The following is a 14,346-nucleotide window of genomic DNA, read 5'->3' as shown; positions in this document are numbered from 1 at the left end:
TGACCATAATCATATTATACTAGTTACAGATGCTAAATTGCTAATATAAATTTCTTTAAGGGGTCTAAACCCTGTAAAATGAAGCAAATCTAGCAAGTTGAAAAAACCACCAATCAATAAGTGTTCAAAATTAGGGGAAACGAAAACATAGCACATAAGTACCTGAGGTGGGGGAGAAGCAGTGAGAGCATCTTCCTCCATTGCAACATAATCAGAAGCTTTTTTTTCCACCTACAAATGAAACCAACGAAGAAAAAATGAACCGAAATAGAGCTCTAAACGCTCAAAAATAGGGGAATAACACGAAAGAGAAACAAACACATGAGTGATTGTATGAGAGAAGGAGAAGTAAAGAGATACCTGAGGGGGAAGAGGAGGAGCAGAAATATCAGTATGTTCCTCCATTGGAAGAGAATCGGAAGGTTTTGGATCCATCTGCAGCAAAAGTTTTGATGAGGGTGAGTGTGGTTGAATCAGTGATTTTGTGAAATGTGATTTTGGAGCGTTTGTTTCCTACAGAAAGAGAGTGAGTGAGAGTTGATTGGAAGGAACCAAAATCTGTTACGCTGAGCAAATGAAATGTGCAAACGAATGTGATGAACGAAGTGTGCAGTGTGGTTTTGAGTCACGTAGGGGAGGAGGAGGAAGTGTATTGATTATTATTCTTTTGCTGACAACAATTTACTCATATGCCCTTCCTCTATAGTTTAGTGCAAAAGCACTATCGTGAACTGAATAGCCACGCTAATTCTAGGTGATTTCTACAATGAGCAAACCACATGGGTAGATCATCACCACTACACATAACACTAGTATCCATTTTTCCTTGGCCTTTTATACCCATTTGTAGGTTAGGGGTATGCTAATAAGGTGTGATGATTTCTTAGGGCTCGAGCGAGTGTGGAGCGTTGGATTTTCATGTTCTTCAACCGTTTGCAAGATTCAACGGTAAGGGGCTTCTCTTTATTATGGATTAGGCCTTGAGTCTCTCGCTACTTCTCATAGCTAGGTCGTAGAGTCAGTGATAGGATATGTGAGGTGATAAAGATCTTCCACGCATGATTGGCTGATCATGTATGGCTAGTACAAGCCTTAGTTGGTCGACAACAATTGGGAGAAACTCAACATGATCAACCCAATAGGTGGTTGGTGAAGTAGAATAGATACGAACAAGAAAAACAAAGTTCATAGGAAACTTGAAGATAGAAACAACTAAAATATAGATAAGTGCTTGCTCATTGACATTCTTTGTTATATTAATTCAAGATATCATTTTGTATAAACAAGTGTTCATTGTCCATGTTATTATTAAACTCTAGTTTCACAAGGGTGTATATATTGTCATGTGTTTATACAATCTAGAAACTCTCTTGTTTATGGTCACGTGTTTATTCAATCCAGAAACTTTCTTTTTTATGGGTTTGTATATAGTCACATGTTTATACAATCTAGAGAGGCTAGAAACTCTCTGGTCACATGTTTATACAATTCATAAACAAATGTTCATTGTCCATGCTTTGGCGCAAAATTTGTGATAGAAATATAAAGGAAGCAAGTCTCCATACTTTTGTGCTTTGGCGCTATAGAGAAGGGCATATGGCTAAATTGCTGCAAAAGAATCATAGTAATCATTACTCTCCATCCTCGTCCCCTGCGTGACTTGCCGCACTGTTCGTTTGCCCATTTCTTTGCCCCTCAGCGTCACAGAATTTCTTTCGTGTTATTCACTTATTCCCCTGTGTTTTGAACTCGTTCCATCCATTTTTTCATCGCTGGTTTCTGCTGCAGATACATCTAGAAGCTTCAGATTCTCTTTCAATGGAGGAAGATCCTGAAATTTTTGCTCCTCCTCTTCCTCCTCAGGTATCTCCCTTGTCTATCTCCCTAATCCTTCAGATTCTCATTAGTGAACTATATATAGATTGTAATTGGAATCATATAGTAATATTATGTCTCTTGTCTATTGAAACATTCCTCTTGAATAGTTTTGTAATAATGTTTGCTGCTTCCAGGGTATTGCTCTGTTTGTTTCTGGTGGCAGATGGATGTCATTGCTGCTCCTCTTCCTCAGAATGTCTGTGGTTCATCATCAGCTCCAGTAGGTATGCAAATTCGCACCACTAGTTACTCTTTTTTTCTTCTGTTACGACAATGACACTGCTCACTCTTAGGAAGGATTTAGTCAGTTGAAATGCCAAATTGGTGTTGGGTTCGGTTCATTTTACAGTAACAAAGCATCTTTATTTGATTTTGAGAACTAGTTAACATAGTGGAAGGGTGCGTGTGCACAAAGATCAATAGGGGGATTTTTAGTTAGGGTTGTCTCTATATTGAAGGGGAAATGTGGAGATGGAGGTGCGGGAAAGGTGATTTGGAATATTTTAGACAATAAAAAATTTACACATGTCATGTACACGTGAGATGAATGGAAGAAGATATTGTCACTGCTGCTCCTCCACCTCATGTATCTCTCTTCTCTTTCTTTCTCCTTCCCACACAGGTTCATGGATTCGATTTCTGCTACTGTGGGATCTATTATGGGGCTGGTTGGGCTGATTTGGGAAGGACTCGATGTGAAATTGTGCCAAAGTCTTTTACGATTAACTAATTCTATTCACTGATACATTTTTACAAACATTCAGAAATCAATGTCAAATTCATTGTTATGATAACCTTTCTAAACTAAGTTGTTGAGATAGAAAATTCTCATACCATTTATTGTTACAAACCAGGTGCATCACTGAAAATTCAGTTCTAAGCTAAGCATATTCCTATTGATCTACAATGAACAAATAAATGTACTTTGTTGCTCGATTCTTGCTGCTACTATTGAGCTCTCAAACTTTTAAGATCCGAAAACAGAAAAGTGAAGTAGAATAGATACGAACAAGAAAAACAAAGTACATATGAAAATGGAAGATAGAAATAACTAAAACATAGATAAGTGCTTGCTCATTATTGACATTCTTTGTTATATTAATTCAAGATATCATTTTGTATAAACAAGTGTTCATTGTCAATATTATTATTAAACTCTAGTTTCAAGGGTATATATATTCTCGTGTTTATACAATTTAGAAACTCTCTTGTATATGGTCACGGGTTTATACAATTCAGAAACTTTTTTTATAGGTTTGTATATAGTCACATGTTTATACAATCCAGAGAGGCTACAAACTCTTTGGTCACATGTTTATACAATTCATAAACAAATGTTCACTGTCCATGCTTTGACGCTAAATTTGTGATAGAAATATAAAGGAAGCAAATGAGAAAAAAAGTGAAAAAAGTTATATTTGTATAATAACATGTATGTAGTCCCCAAATGAGAAAAAATATTAAAGATGTGATATGATTTAATTGATAAAAAATAAGATGAAAAAAGAGTAGAGGTATGTATGAATCATAATTATACAAATTTTCTCCCTCCAAATATAAAACGAAAGGAGAAAAAAGTTGGACATCAATTCCACCCACACTCATTGGAGAAAAATAGCAATAGAAAAGTTAGAAATTACAAATTTCATGTGAAATATAATTTTATAAAACAATGTAAAGATAAAAAGAGAATGCGAAAAATAAAATGAAAGAGAAAGTAAAATGTGTATATCAAAATTCTAAACGAAATGGAAAAATCTCATCTCCAATAATAAAAGGTGAATTCTAAATGGTATCCAAACATTATTTTGGATGTGATGCCCGCATTAAGTGACTCAGTAGATTATTGTCATGTGCGATAGAGTTTTGGCCATCGAGACCTATTGACGATAGACATTGCGACATTTGGAGATCTTAGCCGGTGATCGATGAATATGATTATGCAGGTTTTGACATATTTTCTTTGGAATAAAATTTCGGTGATGTAGAGAAGAAAAAGTTGAGAAGTGTATGAAGGATTACTTTGCAAATAATGATAATAATATTAATATTTAAAATTTATAAAAGATAATATTAATGTTCAATACAAATATATGAATATTGGCTCAACCAAACCATGTATATTTATTGGCACACATTATTCTAGGTAGCACGCCTTAATTTAACCTTAAGGAACCACAACAAACACCATAATTCTTCCCTTATCTATTAAATAAAAAAATTAATTCTCTTCATAAATAAATTCACATTGAATTCATAAAATTTGAATATAAAATGAACAATCATAAACAAATTAAATATTAATCTTCCTTTTAGGAAATAAAATAAATATTTTCAATATTATTAAAGTTGCACGACAATCTTAGGACAAATATGTTGAGGATATTATGAAATTTATTCATTATTTTTTTCATTTGCATAAATCGACCCTCAAACTCCTACTACTAGTTTTCGCAGATCAGTTTTTTTGTTAAAATTAGTTTTTAAATATTTTCTTTAAACAAATAAATATTGGTATTTCAGTGTGCGATTCAGCACTTTGCACCTCACCCAACATACTTTGTACATTTGACCATCATTCATAATGAAACTCAGAGTTAGGAGCTAGTGTTCTAGTGTGCAACTTAGCACGTACATCTTGGTCGACTTCTCGTGGTGAAGTCACCTCATACATCCAGACCTACTTACACAGTGGTCAGATTACCCTATACACATCTTGACCAACTTACACACTAGTTGAGTTACCCCATATATCCTGAAAGACTGTACTAGGTCGAGTTACAACCTGCATCCATGCTGACTTATACAGTCTGAGTTACGACTTTCATGCAAACTGACTTACACTAGGCCAAGTTACCTCATTTGACCGGGTTGACTTATAGATGACTGCAAACGCTGATGTAACTTTAGCCCAATGTTGGACACTTCGTATGAGGATAAGCAAAGCGAAAATTCACCGCCTATTCATTTACAAGAAGAACATTTGACCTAAAGGATTCACGGGATAACCTTTTAGCACAACGAACCTAGGAAGCGAGAGTAATGTTTAGTTTAACTAAAAAGCAAGTGTAAATTATGTTTCTCTTACATTTACGCTTGTTGCACCATCCAACAACTAGAGAGAATCCAAATTCAAAACACAACAAATGCTTCATTGATTGGAGGAGCAAAGAATCGGGATTTAAAAATTATAAACAACTAAACATTTCTTTCTCCCCTTATATATAGCGTTTCTTCCTAAATGCCTGATTTTGTTATATTGCCATCTCTTTTTTTGTCAAATTATTTTGCCATCTCAAGCATGATGTAGTTTAATTTATTCATTTAAATAGGAAAAAATTTGTTATAATATGTTTACGAATTAGACTTGATGGAATCGAGTATGTTGTTTTCTTGAGAAGCTTATTTTTTTTGGAACATTCTTGAGAAGGTAAGTAGTATGGGTTTACTGTATATTAAGAACTTAATAAAAATCCAAATACAAAACACAATCAATGTAGTGTTTTTTTGATACCTTAATCTGTACACTTCAAGTAGATTTGGACTGAATTTGATACCTTAATCTGTAGTGTTTTTTTGTCCCCCTTGGAAGTTACATTTTGATCTTAGTAAGGGGTACTCTTTTTCCTTTCTAGGTTTTCCCAAGGTGGTTTTTCCTAGTAAGATTTTAATGAGGCCCTTTTCTTTGATCTTTCTTCCAAGGTGAGGGTGGGGGTGGGTTCACAGCGTTAGCCATATGATTCTTAGGATTATGTAATGATCCTCTTTACAATTATCCTCTTTATATGTATCTTTTTATATTACTACTTGTATTGGGTTGAAGTACCCATTGTACTTCTATTCAATATATATAATTCATTGCTTATAAAAAAAAAAACAATCAATGTATTTATTGGGAATTTCTGTTGCGGTACAGACAATGTATTTATTGGGGCTGGTTATATTCTGGATTGCTGTTGACATCCATGCAAGTTTATCTGGAACGAAGGAGTTTTTTTTTTGTTGCTTTTAATGATGTGCAGAAGGCTGTAACAAAGCTCTTAGAATTTGTTGAAGAAAATAAAAGAGCGATGGTGCTAATTGCAATAGGATTTGACACAATCCTGATATTAGCTAATTTTTAATTTTCACAACCCGAACAGCTCAATTCTTTTTGCCTGATTTCTAAAATTATTTTTAAGTCAATAGCACCAAACAGATTTATTTATTAAATTTTCTGTTTTGAAAAAAAGTTTCAAAATTATTTGATAAGATAGTTTTCAAAAACAAAAAACAAGAACATAATCAAACAGACCTGAAAGTTGTAATTTTGGAGATACTTAAAACAAATTTCTTTACAAAGACTAAATTCATAACTAAGGTAGATCATAAGGACAAAAAGTTATTTAAGCCTAAGTTCTAAAATCAAAAAACAAAAAATGTAAGTTTGACAATGCTTTCTTAAGTTTTGGTATATTTTTCTCTAATTTTTTAATAGTTTTGGTATATTTTTCTCTAATTTTTTAATCAGGTAAGTCACCCAGATAATCCACCAACCCGAGGTGGGGTGAGACTTGGGAGAGAGAGTCAAGAAATAATGCATGATAACAAATGTAATTATTTTTATTAAGTGGTAAAAAAAACTAGTAATTAATAAGAAATAATTGAAAAACAACCATTCAATCACATTTTCTCTTTTCGTTCCTTTTACACCCTTTCTTGCTCCTATAAAGAATTTTCTATCTGCCTAGTATTCATTATGTATTGATATTGCTTTGTATGAAAAATCTCTGTCAATCTTTACCTGCATTTCATATTGAGTAAGACCAATAGGCTATAAATTCACCATGATATCCCAGACACTAAGAATCGTTTTTAAGGCATTACCTGAGGTCATGGTATAAGATTATGACAAGTTGTATCACATGGATATGCACAATCTATTTCCTTGGTTTTGTTTCTGCTGAAATACCAACCACCAACTGCTTCTGCAATAGTCTGTAAAAGATAGAGCAGTTTAACCATGTAGCTACTACGAAAATTGCTAGGCTAGGATGAAAATCAAACAATATAAGACTAGCACATTGACACAGTTCATAGATCTTAGAGTTTTTTTTTACAATTCAAACAAACTCCTTTTCTTATCTTACAGATTTTCTTAATCATCTGAAGTCACTTTTCTTATTTCATTGATTTTATTGAGCAAGATTGAATTCATAAACACTCCACATACTATAAATAGGTACCTTGTTGTTTACTCTTGGTGAATCATCCCCAAACCATGTATCTTGCGATTCACTTTGGCAATGAGCAAAACATGAATTTATGAACATTCCCCCTCTTGCTGAGTATATAGTGAATGGTCTCAAAGCTGCAAGCATGTGGAGCCTAAAACCTGATAAAAAGGGAGGAAAATCGGTCTTATTTACAACAAGAAGGATCATATGTATGGAGTAAAAATCTGAGGAGATTTCATTGCATCAAATCCTCACTATAACATGAAACGTGTCTTGCCAATCTGAGCAAATCTTCACTCAGAATCATCTCTTCCAATTTGTAATTACTTCATTTAATTTGATATTTCTTACCTGGAATAGTATCAACTAGTTGAGGAAAGGATTTTTTTAATCCTAGTATAAACGTATACTCCCTTGTTAATAGAGTGTAACAAATAAAAAAGCATCCATTTTCACAATTCAAATTCTATCTAGTTTATAAACTACATTAGTTCTCCTGAAAAAATACCAACATGTTTATAAACACCAAAGAAACTTGTTAAAAGATTGAATGGGTGGAAGCTGTTCCAATAAAAGCAGAGTGAATGCAGAGAAATTGAAGGAGGAACCTTGCAATGTTTTAATTTGGTCTGGTGTGCATGCTGCTGGGTTCAGCTTACAGTGATTCCAGTGTCCATGCATATCAGCAGTAGGTGGCACCAATATATGGTTAAACTGCAGACATTAAGAAATTGTATTCATCTCATAATTCATCAACTATCTATAAGAATAAGATAGTGCGCAATATATTACTTGGTACACATCATAGGCGGAGTTCAAGATAAAATATGGTGTTGATATGTATCGTATCGCATATTGCGGAAAGAAACACTGCATGGAACATAACACAAGTCAATATCTTGCATAACTTTCCTGAGAAAATGATGCAGGTTCATGAAAAAGCATACCAAGTCTGGAAAGAACAAGGCACTTGTGCAGTTTCTGTTCAGATTCTGCTCTATCCCCTGTTGCACAAGACTTTGTCAAGTAACTTTCTGTGATGCAATTTGAAAATTGAATGTAACATGTGGTTCCTTTGTCTATTTTATTAAGATATTGAAGTGATGGGTTAGAAGTAATGATTAAGAAATATCAATCATCATTATTTTGCCATGTTAAGAATATCTATTAATTGAGCACTATGCTTTACTTTTCATTAAGATTTGTTCACATAACCATACAACATTACAACTATTCTGACCTCTCGCAGCTTAGAAGATGATAAACAGATAGCATATGTATGAATTATGAAGAAATAAACTTGCTCTCCAGCTTGAATTTTAACTTCTAAGTTTATCTTTGATCAGAAAGCACACTAAGCTCTTGTCAGATGATTAACTAACTAAATTTTCAAAAGGCAAGTGACACTTCTAAGGGTTACCTGTAATGATACTAGACTTTTGACGAAGAACCTCATAGTGTGATTCAAACCTACATCTCTTCTGCAAAAAGGGGAGTAAAGGAAATGTTAATGTTTATAGTTTAAAGAAATACAGAAAAGAGATGGACATTATGTTGTAACGACTCAAAATAGACCTAGTGAATGATTAGGAATCCTTATACAATTGTTTCTAAAGTCAAAACTTATTGTAGGAAGAAGCTTTTGGTGCGAGAATTGATACTGATAAAAGTGGAACTAATCCGAACATTTAACATACTCGTCAAGAAAAAAACCGGCATCACTCAAACATTTCACTTTAGCATTCTCTGGCAAATACTTGGCAAAGTTGTCGCAATGGTGGAAGGTTGCTAAACCTCCTGCTGAACAGCCTGAAAGCAAAGCCTACACAAGAGACATATATTAGAGAGTTTGTGTAACCAATTTAATTAATCATATATTAATAAACTAATTTGAGAAACTTATTCAAATAAATCTAAAATAGACTATATGCAATATAAGCGTTTATTCATAAGATAATATATGAAATTATGAATAACTTATTAAAATAAGCAGAGTCCACAAATATGTATATATACCTTGCGTGCCTTTCCTAAACCTTTTGGTAGAAGATCGCGAATAATGGCTTCCCAAATTTTTTGCCCCTTGAAGTAAAGCGTTGTTGTCTGTTGTACACAAATAAAAACAGGTTATTCAGTAAACTTGAATTTATACTTTGAGCAAGGAAATTATGAAAAACGTTGATGAAACACTTATGCTTGTGAAGTTGATTGTTGTGATTGATTGTAATGTAAGTAACACTTTACTAATGTTGTTAAAGGAAGAAAACAGTTAAGGAAAATATATTGGAAAAATCTTACATTGTCTAAAATAGTAAGCGGTGAGAGAGTCCTAGACTATATATACAAATCTCAAGTTCTTTGTCTAATGTATGGTGAGATGGAATTTAAACATTTGTTCTGAATTGTGGGTGTATTGGGATCATCGTGAATCAACCCAATCCACTCCTGATTTCATTGTAATTTTGGAAAACTAGTAATGGTGTTCTGGTTTAGGATTATGCCATGATTCATTATACAAATCAATATTAAATAAAAGTTTAATAAACTTCAAGATATAATAGATACATTGTCGTGTAAGGAAATTTTACATAAACATTCCATCACATAGGACCAAGAAACTACATCTCTTTTTAATTTTAATTAAGAGAATTATTACGTGATGAAAATCAATTGAACACATGTGTAAAGGAAGTTTGCAACCGCGCATCAACTATTTTCTCAAAATTTAAAGAGTAGGAATTAATTAAAACAATTTAATTATAAACACAAGTTTTTTAAATTTTAAAACTAATTGAATCTGTGAGAGAAAGATTATACTAAATAACCGAACATATAAGCAAAGTTCCAAATTTCAAGATTTTATTCACTAACAATTTCTTTTTACAGTAGTATTGAAGAAATATAAAAGGAATATGTCAAGTTCTTTCCTTTTTTAAAATGATTTTTGGGAGATGCATTGAGAAAACAGGAAATTACCCCATTATTGAACACCCTATCTCCGGTAAATGAAGCTCCATCACAATATCTCAGCTTCACTCGGTTCCAATTGTAAAAGTCTAGCAAAGCATTCACAGACAAATGCAGGAACTTAATAATAAAACAGTCCATAGAATCCAAAAAGCAAAGAGCAAGAAATAAATAGGATATAGGGGAATAGGCCCTATTCTTTCTTATAGTGAACAATTTTTTTTGGAGAGAATAATAGGAAATTGTAAAAATAAAAGGAATTATTGGATGGCTTAAATATTTTGGGCTAGATGCACGTGGGCCGGTGGCCCAAAACTTTGGAGAAGGTTCAACAGAATGGGTGTGAGTGTGTGACATGTGGTCTAGTCTAAAAAGTTTAACAATCTTTGACAAAAAAAAATAAAGTTTAACAATCAATTTCCAACACTCAAAGGCTATGTTTGGTTCGGAAAGAAAAGTAGAAGGAAAGAAAGGAAAAGAAAGGAAAGGAAAAGGAAAGAAAGAGAAATGAAAGTGAGATGATTTTTTAGGTTGTTTGGTTTAGGGAGAAAGGAATAGAAAAAGTGGGTGGAAAGAAAAGTGTGTATGTATAAAATGACATAAACATCCTCAACATTTTTATATTATATTCATTATTCCAAATTAATGTAAAACCTTTTTAAAAATATTTTTTTAATAAATTGTTCCACGCATTAAAAGTTTAGAAGTAAAATAATTTAAGTTAAATCAAATGGAAAATATATATAAAAGAATGAAAGCTTTTGTGTTTTGTAAAAGAACGTATTTATACAAAAATTGGCAGTTAGAATAAGCAAAGTGGTAGGGATAAAATTGTCTTCTGAGCAAAAATCATACACATTCTGTCCTTTTCTCTTCATTTTGGGATGAAAGTTTTTCTGGAGGGGTCCACAAAAAACCATTCTTTCCTTCCTTCTTTTATTCATACCAAACGGGGGAAGGTGCATTGGTTTGTGTGCTTTCTTTCCACAATTAAATCTTTCCTTTCCCTTCCCCCAAACCAAACAGACGCAAAGTCTCACACTTATTTGACCAAAAAAAGGTCTCACTTATAACCATTGTTTTGCTCTTGAACCACCTATGTGAGACACTGAAACATCTTTTAACTAAACTATAATCTCAATTTTTTATTTGTAGTTAAAATGTCTGTTCTTTTTTATAAAATTACTCGCTTTAGAATTACTAAATATTTTAAAATAACTTTTGTCTAGATCATTTTTAAATATTAGAATGAGAAACATTATCTCTAGTTTAGAAATGTTGTATGTCTATGGAGAATGTGGATCTGGGGATGAAGAAATGAAAACAGGACACAGGTGTTTATGAAACTGGAATATTGGTGTTATTTGTCATTACAGAACAAACAGTCACGGGTCTAACTAAATGCCAACAGAAGCAGAGAGGATTGGGAAGCATTATGCTGAAGAACAAGAGCAGTTTCTAGTGGAAGAAAATGGCAGTAATTAAGGTGAAAGAACAATGGAGGAACAAGAGCACGTGAAAAGGAATCTTGAGGAACATGAACAATTGGATTGCCCTGTTTGTCAGTCAACCGTAGATTCTAAAATCAAAGGACAGCTGTGTTACAATTATATATATGTTGTGACAGCCAAAGTGCAAAGTGAGAGTTGATCTAAGTTGATGTCCCCCCTAATACCTACTACTATGATATAAAGATGTTTCCAATTAGAAAATTGTTAGCAGTTCTTGACATATATTAAAGAAACTTTCTCATATGAAAGAAGAAAAAAAGTAAAGAATGTAAAAGTTGTTGTTTTACCTGGATTAAGTGTGGCATTGTTGCTTAAAATACCAGAGAAGACCTCCCACTTGGTCATGTAAAGTGTTGAACCCCTGCGAGTATTGGCTCTTTCCAAGCATGATGTCAAGTCATTGCACCACCCACCTCCCTGGTATATACCATAAATTGATGAACATTAATGATTTCTGAATGTGGGACTAAAGTGTTTATTGCTTCAATTGGGGTTTCAGGCTCCACCAAGCTAACTGAACTAACTTGTTGCTAGTTTATTCACTTTGGCATTTCATTCCATCATGTCAGATTTCCAATTCCTTGCTTGGATTGAAAGTTTGGTATGATACTTCATTCTCTGACATGACACATGATGGGTCAAATTGCAAATGCCTTCTTTCTTTAATTTAACTCCACGTTATCGAAGCACTCTGCTTATGTAAGTTGGGCCCTGTGGCCATGATCAGGTACATGATTTCTTAATTTGAATGCTGTTAGGTGAATCATTGCTTGTACGTTTTACAGTGTACAAAAATGTGAACGGATTGAGAAGTCTTGAGAAATAACATGCCAAATAGATACTCCTATTTATGTTATTTAGTTATATTTTTATTAAGAAGTCCTTTAAAAGGTTGAAAATCTATATAGAGATGAAAGATGATGAATACCAAAACATTTTAGTCACCAATAGGGAGCAACCACGTCAGCATAGATGGTGTCGCTGCGCGAGGAAGCGAAACAGCGGATTTTAGCTCCCAAAGCAAGTGCACGCGCAAAACTCTAGGCAGAGGCAACAGAAAAGCACTGTCGTTCATAATCACCACGCCCAACACCAGAAGAATTTTTGTACACATTCATTCATATTTTTTTACTCTTCTATGATATTTTATTTTTCAATCACTTTTTCAAATATCATTCATAATCTCTACTTACTTTTTTTTTTACAAAGGTATTTCACGGGCGGGCATTAGATTAATCTCCACATGGTTTGAAAATAAATAGTTGAGATCTTTTTCGTCAAATATTTTTTCATATACATTGTTTAATGATCAAAATTTGGACTAAATAATTAAAAAACTCAAAATTTGATCGTTCAAAGTATACATTAAGTTCTTTAAATGTACACTGAGTTTTTTATTCATATACATTGTTTTGATTTTGTGTGTTGATTTGCGATTTTTTCCAAACTTTACAAAAGAAAAACACAACCACATCAGCACTATCATAACGAAAACGATATCAAACATTGTTTGCTTACACCAAGCAATAAACGACTGACCAAAAATATGTACTATTATACAAACAAGGGTCGAACCTCGCGGTTAATAGCTTAGGTGAATAACTACAATTAACTTTTTTTGTTTTTCAAGATATTTCACAACGGCAGTCATGAAACTGACATTTCATGGCTCGAAAATCACAATAAATGGATAAATTTTCTTTTTACAAATTATTTTTTCACATATACCGTCTAAAATTAAACTACTAGCTCAACTATTGTATCTCTACTAGACGTTGTTGGTAATTTGTGGTTAGCAATACTAACATCTTTTTGTCACTATTTGACATCAATTTGTATTCTCTACTTTCCCGACATAATAGTCAGCCTTGCAAAAATGCAAATAACAACTCATAAGCACAAGACAAGATCATATAAATTGGATATAATAATACTAGAAGTATTTTATTCACATGGCAACCAATCTTTTCATTTATTTTTTCAATTAAAGAAAAAAGCAAAACAGTGTGAGAAAGCAATTTGTACCTCAAACTGAAGAAGCCAGTTATCTTGTCCTGCTCCATATCCTCTATGCAAATGATACGCCGGTAAACTCCCATCCAAACACACTGCAAATTTCTCAGACTCTCCAAATTTCAATAAACAATTATTATTGTTGTTAATAATTTAATAAGATAATTAATAATTGAAAAAAATGACTTACAAGCACCGGTATCACGAGCGTTCTTCACCAGCGTCATGTTCACCTGAAGCCTCTGCTCTGCCTTCGAGAGAACGCGCCACGGCACCACCGCCGCGGTTAGATAGAACAACGCCAAAGCCACGGCGGCGGCGTTCATCTTCGCTCGCTGCTTTGTTCTTATTTGTTTAGACTTGGTTTTTTCACTTTTCAGAGTGCAATGGAGAAAGAGAGATCACAATGGAATTGGAAATTCACGCAAGTGAAATGGACGCGTCATTGATTGGTGAAGAGAAACGGATAGAGATTGGCGTCGCCGTCGCAATCAGTGTGATAACAAGTAGTAATTATGAATGGTAATGGTAAGTAATCTCACTCACACACGCGGAATCTAGAAGCTAGAAAGGGAAATTGGATCGTGAAAGGAGTGAAAATGGGAGAATCACTTTCAGAAATGCGATTAGTAGCTTGTATTGTAGTGACTGTTTGGAATCGTGAAAAGTGAAAACAAACAGAGGAGAAGAAGGTGTTTGTTTGAGAGATTGAGAGGAGGGAGACGTGAAGGGAATTAAGGTGTGCGGCGTCGTATTGAGGA

General features: G+C 33.5%; 1 protein-coding gene across 10 annotated transcripts in view; it reads right to left on the bottom strand.

Annotated features, from left to right (window-relative positions):
• LOC130718153 (pectin acetylesterase 9) overlaps window positions 1-14,346 on the bottom strand; it is a 22,768-nt gene extending 8,422 nt beyond the window's left edge. For 2 of the 10 annotated variants that reach the window (XR_009012531.1, XR_009012529.1), the window contains exons 1-14: window positions 13,776-14,344; window positions 13,598-13,680; window positions 11,860-11,989; window positions 10,071-10,150; window positions 9,111-9,197; window positions 8,792-8,916; window positions 8,515-8,575; window positions 8,042-8,098; window positions 7,887-7,964; window positions 7,703-7,808; window positions 7,104-7,252; window positions 6,745-6,855; window positions 361-435; window positions 163-231 (exon numbers count right to left, since the gene is read on the bottom strand). Coding sequence is in view for 6 of the 10 variants with exons in the window: in XM_057568647.1 (XP_057424630.1) it covers window positions 6,751-6,855; window positions 7,104-7,252; window positions 7,703-7,808; window positions 7,887-7,964; window positions 8,042-8,098; window positions 8,515-8,575; window positions 8,792-8,916; window positions 9,111-9,197; window positions 10,071-10,150; window positions 11,860-11,989; window positions 13,598-13,680; window positions 13,776-13,911 (1,197 nt within the window). In the remaining 4 variants the exon portion in view is untranslated. Of the gene's footprint in view, window positions 1-162; window positions 232-358; window positions 514-4,292; window positions 4,905-6,455; window positions 6,856-7,103; window positions 7,253-7,702; window positions 7,809-7,886; window positions 7,965-8,041; window positions 8,099-8,514; window positions 8,576-8,791; window positions 8,917-9,110; window positions 9,198-10,070; window positions 10,151-11,859; window positions 11,990-13,597; window positions 13,681-13,775 lie in introns of those variants that run through there. The other 8 variants (XR_009012530.1, XR_009012532.1, XM_057568648.1 and 5 more) reach the window with 8 other exon arrangements.

The sequence above is a fragment of the Lotus japonicus genome, chromosome 5 (genome assembly GCF_012489685.1).
Source record: "Lotus japonicus ecotype B-129 chromosome 5, LjGifu_v1.2".
NCBI classification, from domain to species: domain Eukaryota; kingdom Viridiplantae; phylum Streptophyta; class Magnoliopsida; order Fabales; family Fabaceae; genus Lotus; species Lotus japonicus.
This window is presented reverse-complemented; position numbering and strand designations above follow the sequence as displayed.